General features: G+C 40.4%; 1 protein-coding gene across 1 annotated transcript in view; it reads right to left on the bottom strand.

Moving 5' to 3' along the window:
- LOC133645057 (sterol O-acyltransferase 1-like) overlaps positions 1 to 5658 on the bottom strand; it is an 11947-nt gene extending 6289 nt beyond the window's left edge. The window contains exon 1 of the mRNA XM_062039845.1: positions 5564 to 5658. Coding sequence (XP_061895829.1) covers positions 5564 to 5656 — 93 coding nt within the window. The 5' untranslated portion in view covers positions 5657 to 5658. The remainder of the gene's footprint in view (positions 1 to 5563) is intronic.
- Positions 5659 to 8977: the final 3319 nt, after the last annotated feature.

The following is an 8977-nucleotide window of genomic DNA, read 5'->3' as shown; positions in this document are numbered from 1 at the left end:
AGGCACATTACAACATGTCCTATTTATTTATTTTTGTCAATGGTGTATTAATTTCCCAGACGCATCACAACCCTTCAACAACAACGACACTTGGGAGATAACAAAGATTAATTTAGGACAAGTGATGATCCGCAACCTTATATTTTTGAGCCTGAATATAAGGAGGATGAAATACAAGTTTTAGAGGCTGTGTGCTAAACAGATCCAGCTTTAGTGAAACACTAAGCATCATGTAGCAGTATTGCTATGTGCTAACCGGTAGCCCAGTCACCAGAATTTACAGTAAAAGCAGTGTTTTTTTTTACAGCATATAAAAACATAGAATAAATGGAATGGAATGGAGAAACAATAGCACTGTTTTTAACAGTAAAATTCAAGCAACAGAGCTGTTTTTTATTTATTTTTTTACCGTAAAATCTTGTTGATTTAATGTTTTTTTTGTTTGTTTTTTAATGTTTTAGTGTCTTACTGTATATGAAAAAAAGGGGGAAAAAAAGTACCAAAATAGATTTTACAGTAAAAAACTCAGGAATTTAACCGTAAAATCTATTGTCAATTTTACAGTCTACAATTTGATTGATAATTTGTTTTGAAATCATACGTCAAACAGATATTTAAGTACAGTATTTATCTTTATTTTAACAAAAAATTTTTTACATTCAACAATGTTTTATACACACTGTAAGTATATACAGTAGTAACAGGCACATTACAACATGTCATATTTATTTATTTTTGTCAATTTAAACATACGGCGGTGTATTAATTTCACAGACGCATCACAACCCTTCAACAACAACGACACTTTGGAAATAAAAAAGATTACTTTAAGACAAATGATGATCCACAACCTTATGTTTTTGAGCCTGAATATAAGGAGGACGAAATACAAGTTTTAAAAGCTGTGTGCTAAACAGATCCAGCTTTAGTGAAACACTAAGCATCATGTTGTTAAACAAACTATCTGATTATTTCCTGATATTATAAATCACATATTCCTTAATCCTGTACACATGATCATAGATCAGAGAATAGACCAGAATCATTGGCGCCAATTTGTCCTAGTCCCATGTGGCACCCGAGTCAAAAAGTCAAATAATCACCATATTCATGCGCTATTTAGCATTGACCATTTATTGATGAGGAGGAGAGACCTTGGTGGACCTATTCTGTGCACGATTTACTGCTGGTCGAAATTATAATAAGGCTTATTATAAATTATGTAATACGTGTGAGAGTATGTGCAGCACGCTTTTATAGAGTTGAATATTTTTTAGCTTATGTACAGTACGTAGGATTGTGCATATGCAAAGTTTTATGATGGAATCCACTAAGGGTGTGAATCTTTTGGCACCTAAAGGTTCGATCCGATTCCGATTTATGGCGTGACGTTTCGATTCAGAAACGATTCTCGATTAACACGATTTTTGAATTAAAAAAAAAAGATTCTCGCAATTATTTAGTATAGTATTTATAACTAAAAATTCCCGCGGAAATTTTGATGGGCCTGCTATCTGTGCCCTGGACTCTGGCCGGGGGTCGTCGGAAGCCGCCGTATTTTTAAGATGTTGCCGAGTGTCTGAATCCGAGAGTTTTTAGGTGTAACTGTACAAAATGAGCTACATGAATTGATTAACGTTGAAAAACTTATTCGGGTGTTACCATTTAGTGGTCAATTGTACGGAATATGTACTGTACTATGCAATCTACTAATAAAAGTCTCAATCAAAAAAAAAACAAAGCTAGCCTAAAACGTTAGCATACTTACATTAAAATGCTAACATTTAGCATGTGTGCAAACGTTAGCATGTTTCATATACCAAATGATATGACTCAAAAGTGCATGGCTGCGAAAATGGAGAAAAAAAAGTGTAAAATTAGATGAAAAAGTTAGCGCGCCAGCATGCTATCGTTTGCATGCTAACAGTTAACAAATGTCACAAACCAAGTGATATGACTCTGGTCTAAACGGTTGCAAAACTAGCTCAAAAAGTTAGCAAGCTAATGTTAGCATGTTAGCATGCTAACAGTTAGCTTGTGTCACATACCAAGTTATATGACTCTAAGGAATTAGAATAAAAAAGTGTCAAATTAGCTAAAAAAGTTAGCACTTTAATGTTAGCAGCAGTGAATGTGCGCTTGCATTGCAGCAGGCCCATAATGAAACCTTTTCAAAGCAGGTTACAGGTTGCATGGAGATGGTATAAAAATATCTTTTTAAAATTAGATTTTTATTTAAAAAATGTTTTGTTTTTTTTGGTAATAGAGTTTTGAAAATTATGGATGGATAGGATAAGTACAACAAAACTATGTTTTCAGCACAAACCCGTTCAAGATTAGACAAACAAACAGTGTACAGGGTTACAGAACAGGAACACTGATGGGTCGCCAAATGCGCCCCGTAAAAGATAAGAAAAAGGTAAAACGCTGCGGAAGAAGATGAGTAAAAAAATACAATCTAGACTGGGCTCCCAAGGGGGCCTAGTCTGGAGTGGGAAAAAAACCTCCATGCCATGCACACATAAACACGTTACATTTAATCACGACAACTCGCAACAGAGGGGTGGGGAGTTGGGTCCCTGGAGGTCGACTGCTGCTATGAATTGCTGCCAGCCGACCATCACCCCGAGGAGAAACAAGCGGTGGTGAAGGTGTGGGGTGGGGGAGGGTGTGTGTATGTGCCCATTGTCTTGGGTGTGATGATGTAATGTTCATACACTGAGGCCGATCTGCATGCAAGCAAAAGTTCGACTCCAGGTGTAGTTGAGGAGGGAGGGAGGTCAAAAGTGTCCATCATTGAGGTTATGAATCGATTTAGATTCGGGCTGAATAAGAATTGACAGATTGAGTCAGTCTCTGAGTTGGTAAAAAAAAATTCTAGATTATAAATCACGCCTCTCACCTGGAAGGTTGTGTTCATAAACTGAGAAGTTGGTCAACTTTGACATCCAACTTATACCATAGAGGGCGAGACTTGTTTGTGGCACTTGCGTGAGGATTATTAACACTTATTCATTGAAACGGGAAGATATGGACACTCCATTAGTCGGCATCCCAGTGAGAGCAGACATTGTAGAGTACGTGATTGGTGTATTATAGGGAAGTAACAGTCACATAGACACCGCGGTATTGCTGTTTCAAAGTAATCACAATATTGCCATGACGTCATGACAAAAACTTGGTGAGTGTAGTTTTTTTCTGGCGCTTTAGCTGGTCTGAAAATAAACTACATCTCCCATAATCGTCTGCACACCGGGAATTAGAGTAAAAAAGTGTCAATTTAGCTAAAAAGGTTAGCACTTTAATGTTAGCAGCAGTGAATGGGCGCTTGCATTGCAGCAGGCCCATAATGAAACCTTTTCAAAGCAGGTTACAGGTTAGAAAAGGCCTTCTGGTTGCATGGAGATGGTATGAAAACATTTGACCTGGGCATGACGTTAAATTGCATCCAGCAGTGGAGGCTCCTCTATGGGGTCTTGGGGCACTAGGAGGTTAACCCCTTTACTACTGTTACCCCAGGTGGCCCTTGGCAAAGGCCTAGTACCTGACTGCCCCCTAGCCAGGGATACGGTGAAGACCTCAATGGCGGAGCAGGCGGAAGACGGTAGATTTAAGAACTACCACAACGGCTGCGATGGCAGAAGAAGGCTGCAGCAGAAAAGGGTCTGGACCCTGACCCGATTCTGTCAAGGGTCGTGTGGTGACTGTCTGTGCATCAGTCTCCCCACGTTAAACTAAGTCACGCACAGGCATCCTCCATAAAGGGATACACCCCTACCAGGAGGATCGTCATACTCGTTCGAGTGACCGCCGATGATAAAAAAAATATTTTTAAAAAATAGATTGTTATAAAAAAAAACGTTTGTTTTTTTTTGGTAATCGAGTTTTGAACATTTTGAACAGATTTAGATTCGGGGTGAGGTGGCAGAGGGGTTAGTGCAGGGGTGTCCAAACTTTTTCCACTGAGGGCCACACACTGGAAAATCAAAGCAAGCGGGGGCCATTTTGATATTTTTTATTTTTTAAAAAGCAATAAAATATATGTATAAAAAATATACATTTAGGGTTTTGGTCAAAAAAATATTACAATTGTGTCATTATTTAGTATTATTATTTTTAGTATTATTCAAGGTTTAAATATGTAGATCAACACTAGGTCTATCTGTCAATATAAAGTGTTTTAAGATTTAAGTTGTATGCCCTTTTTGTCAAAGAAACCCCTGTTTTTTTATGGAAAAAACACAAAATATGGAATATTTTCCCCCAATAAAATTTTAAAGTGGACTATTTGAGATTATATAATAATTGGAGCCTTAAAAAGGTCAATAACTCATAACAACATTGATTTGTATTCATTATTATTTTTGAGCAATCACACTTGAAAAAAGTCCCACTAAAATTATTGGTGATCCAAAAGGGTCCTGCTCAGTAAAGTATTAAAAAATAAATCACTTTTTTTTTTTTTTTTACTTTTAACACAATAGTCTCAAGATCAACTTCAGATCTATACGTCAAATATAAGTTGTATTGTTCTTTATGTTTTTGTGTTTGTTCGTTTCAGGCGCTTCTTTTAAAACAATAAAAAAAACTTTGTTTTTTAAATGACAAACACTAAATATGCATAATTTTCCCCCAAAAAAATCTCAAAGTGGAATATTTAATGTGAAGTAATTGGAGCCTTGAATAGGTCAATAATTCATAATAACATTGATTTTTATTCATTATTATTTTTGGAAGAAATAAATAGCCTGCATTAGAGTAAACATTGCAACATGCTCTTGTTACATTTCACCTGTTTGTTCTTTTATACCACTGTTTATGTTTTTTGTTTTTTTTATTGTATTTTTTAGAATGTGCCACAGGGCCGTTAAAAAATTACCTGCGGGCCGCACTTTGGACACCCCTGGGTTAGTGCGTCTGCCTCACAATACGAAGGCCCTGGATTCGATCCTGCGCTCGGGATCTTTCTGTGTGGAGTTTGCATGTTCTCCCCCGTGACTGCGTGGGTTCCCTCCGGGTATCCCGGCTTCCTCCCACCTCCAAAGACATGCACCTGGGGATAGGCCCCTCCCACCTCCAAAGACATGCACCTGGGGATAGGCCCCTCCCACCTCCAAAGACATGCACCTGGGGATAGGTTGATTGGCAACACTAAATGGTCCCTAGTGTGTGAATGTTGTCTATCTGTGTTGGCCCTGTGATGAGGTGGTGACTTGTAGCTGGGATAGGCTCCAGCACCCCCCCGCGACCCCGAAAGGGACAAGCGGTAGAAAATGGATGCATGGATGAATAAGAATCGCGATTCGAATGTGAATAGATTTTTTTGGACACTCCTAGAATCCACGCACAGGTTTATAAATGATGTGCGTACGGGCAGAGTTACAGGTAGCACCACATCTGTTGGTGGCAGTCCACATTTACTTGTGGCGCTCCGTGGGGAACACCGCTCTATCTTCCAATAAGGCCGCTTACTGTTCAAAATCAAAAGCCATCTGCATACTTCTAAGACAGATTGACAGATGTCGTTTCTGATGCTGGATCAAGATGTCCGAAATGTTCTCACCTTGTAGAACATTCTGTCAGCGAAGCGAAGAAGCTCCCCGAAGAGGTTGAGCCAGCAGTGGAGGAAGGCGAAGAAGCACAAGAGCAGCAGCATGATACCTGACGGGTGTGGAATGACATCAAATGATGTAATCATGTTATCATTATTATGATCATTATTATCTTTGCCAACAACAGATGTGTTGGTTTGTTTTACAAAACCCAAAACCAGTGAAAGTTGGTGCGTTGTGTAAATGGTCAATTAAAAACAGAATACAATGATTTGAATAGATTGCAAAGACAAGATAATTAATGTTCCAACTGGTTAACTTTGTTATTTTTTTGCAAATACACTTTATTGCCAAAAGTATTTGGCCACCTACCTTGACTCACATATAAATTTGAAGTGCCATCCCATTCCTAACCCATAGGGTTCAATATGATGTGGGTCCACCTTTTGCAGCTATTACAGCTTCAACTCTTCTGGGAAGGCTGTCCACAAGGTTGCGGAGTGTGTTTATAGGAATTTTCCACCATTCTCCCAAAAGCGCATTGGTGAGGTCACACACTGATGTTGGTGTAGAAGGCCTGTCTCTCAGTCTCCGTTCTAATTCATCCCAAAGGTGTTCTATCGGGTTCAGGTCAGGACTCTGTGCAGGCCAGTCAAGTTCATCTACACCAGACTCTGTCATCCATGTCTTTATGGACCTTGCTTTGTGCACAGTCATGTTGGAAGAGGAAGGGGCCCGCTCCAAACTGTTCCCTCAAGGTTGGGAGCATGGAATTGTCCAAAATGTTTTGGTATCCTGGAGCATTCAAAGTTCCTTTCACTGGTACTAAGGGGCCAAGCCCAACTCCTGAAAAACAACCCCAAACCATAATTCCTCCTCCACCAAATTTCACACTCGGCACAATGCAGTCAGTTTACGTGGCCTACCGCTTTGTGGCTGAGTTGCTGTTGTTCCTAAACTCTTTCATTTTCTTATAATAAAGCTGACAGTTGACTTTGGAATATTTAGGAGAGAGGAAATTTCATGACTGGATTTGTTGCACAGGTGGCATCCTATGACAGTTCCACGCTGGAAATCACTGAGAGCGGCCCATTCTTTCACAAATGTTTGTAGAAACAGTCTCCATGCCTAAGTGCTTGATTTTATACACCTGTGGCCGGGCCAAGTGATTAGGACACCTGATTTTCATCATTTGGATGGGTGGCCATATACTTTTGGTAATATAGTATATTAGCTCATTTAGAATTTGATGCCTTCAACATTTTTCAAAAAAGCTGGCATAAGTGGCAAAAAAGACTGAGAAAGTTGAGGAATGCTCATCAAACACTTATTTGGAACATCCCACAGGTGAGCAGGCTAATTGGGAACAGGTGGGTGCCATGATTGGGTATAACAGCAGCTTCCATGAAATGCTCAGTCATTCACAAACAAGGATGGGGCGAGGGTCACCACTTTGTCAACAAATGCCTGAGAATATTGTCGAACAGTTTAAGAACAACATTTCTCAACCAGCTATTGCAAGGAATTTAGGGATTTCACCATCTTCGGTCTGTAATATCATCAAAAGGTTCAGAGAATCTGGAGAAATCACTGCACGTAAGCGATGATTTTACGGACCTTCTATCCCTCAGGCGGTACTGCATCAAAAAGCGATATCAGTGTGTAAAAGATATCACCACATGGGCTCGGGAACACTTCAGAAACCCACTGTCAGTAACTACAGTTGGTCGCTACATCTGTGAGGGCAAATATTAAAGGCTTACTGAAAGCCACTACTACCGACCACGCAGTCTGATAGTTTATATATCAATGATGAAATCTTAACATTGCAACACATGCCAATACGGCCGGGTTAGATTAGTAAAGTGCAATTTTAAATTTCCCGCGAAATATCCTGCTGAAAACGTCTCGGTATGATGACGTCTGCGCGTGACGTCACGGATTGTAGCTGACATTTTGGGACAGCATTGTGGCCAGCTATTAAGTCGTCTGTTTTCATCGCAAAATTCCACAGTATTCTGGACATCTGTGTTGGTGAAAAGTTTGCAATTTGTTCAATGAACAATGGAGACAGCAAAGAAGAAAGCTGTAGGTGGGAAGCGGTGTATTAGCGGCCGGCTGCAGCAACACAAACACGTAGCCGGTGTTTCATTGTTTACATTCCCGAAAGATTGGCCTGTGGAGAACTGGGACAACAGAGACTCTTACCAGGAGGACTTTGAGTTGGATGCGCAGACGCGGTACCGTGAGTTCGTACGCAGCTGCGGCTTCCAAACATTTGAACGCTTGCCCGTACGTGCGTGCCGCTATGTGCATGTCACGTACGTAACTTTGGGGACTTTGGGGAAATATATGTGCTGTATGAACTTTGCGGAGGTGAACGGTACTTTGGGCTGTGGGATTGAGTGTGTTGTGCGGGTGTTTGAGTTGTATTGGTGGGTTATATGGACGGGAGGGGGGAGGTGTTTTTTATGCGGGATTAATTTGTGGCATATTAAATATAAGCCTGGTTGTGTTGTGGCTAATAGAGTATATATATGTCTTGTGTTTATTTACTGTTTTAGTCATTCCCAGCTGAATATCAGGTCCCAACCGCCTCTTACAGCATCTTCCCTATCTGAATCGCTTCCACTGCCCTCTAGTCCTTCACTTTCACTTTCCTCATCCACAAATCTTTCATCCTCGCTCAAATTAATGGGGAAATCGTCGCTTTCTCAGTCCGAATTGCTCTCGCTGCTGGTGGCCATGATTGTAAACAATGTGCAGATGTGAGGAGCTCCACAACCTGTGACGTCACGCTACTTCCGGTACAGGCAAGGCTTTTTTATCAGCGACCAAAAGTTGCGAACTTTATCGTCGATGTTCTCTACTAAATCCTTTCAGCAAAAATATGGCAATATAGCGAAATGATCAAGTATGACACATAGAATGGACCTGCTATCCCCGTTTAAATAAGAAAATCGCATTTCAGTAGGCCTTTAAAACTCTACTATGCAAAGCCAAAGCCATTTATCAACAACACCCAGAAACGCTTCGCTGGGCCCTAGCTCATCTAAAATTGACTGATGCAAAGTCAAAAAGTGTTCTGTGGTCTGAGGAGTCCACACTTGAAATTGTTTTGGAAACTGTCGACCACAGAGGAAAAGAACCATCCGGACTGTTGTAGGTGCAAAGTTGAAAAGCCAGCATGTGTGATGGTATGGGGGTGTATTAGTGCCCAAGGCATGGGTAACTTACACATCTGTGAAGGCGCCATTAACGCTGAAAAGTACATACAGCTTTTGGAGCAACATATGTTTCCATCCAAGCAATGTTATCATGGACGCCCCTGCTTATTTCAGCAAGCAATGCCAAGTCCCTTTCTGAGTGTGTTACAACAGCGTGGCTTCATAGTAAAAGAGTGCGAGTACTAGACTGGCCTGCCT

This window comes from Entelurus aequoreus, linkage group LG28 (assembly GCF_033978785.1).
Source record: "Entelurus aequoreus isolate RoL-2023_Sb linkage group LG28, RoL_Eaeq_v1.1, whole genome shotgun sequence".
Lineage (NCBI taxonomy): Eukaryota > Metazoa > Chordata > Actinopteri > Syngnathiformes > Syngnathidae > Entelurus > Entelurus aequoreus.
This window is presented reverse-complemented; position numbering and strand designations above follow the sequence as displayed.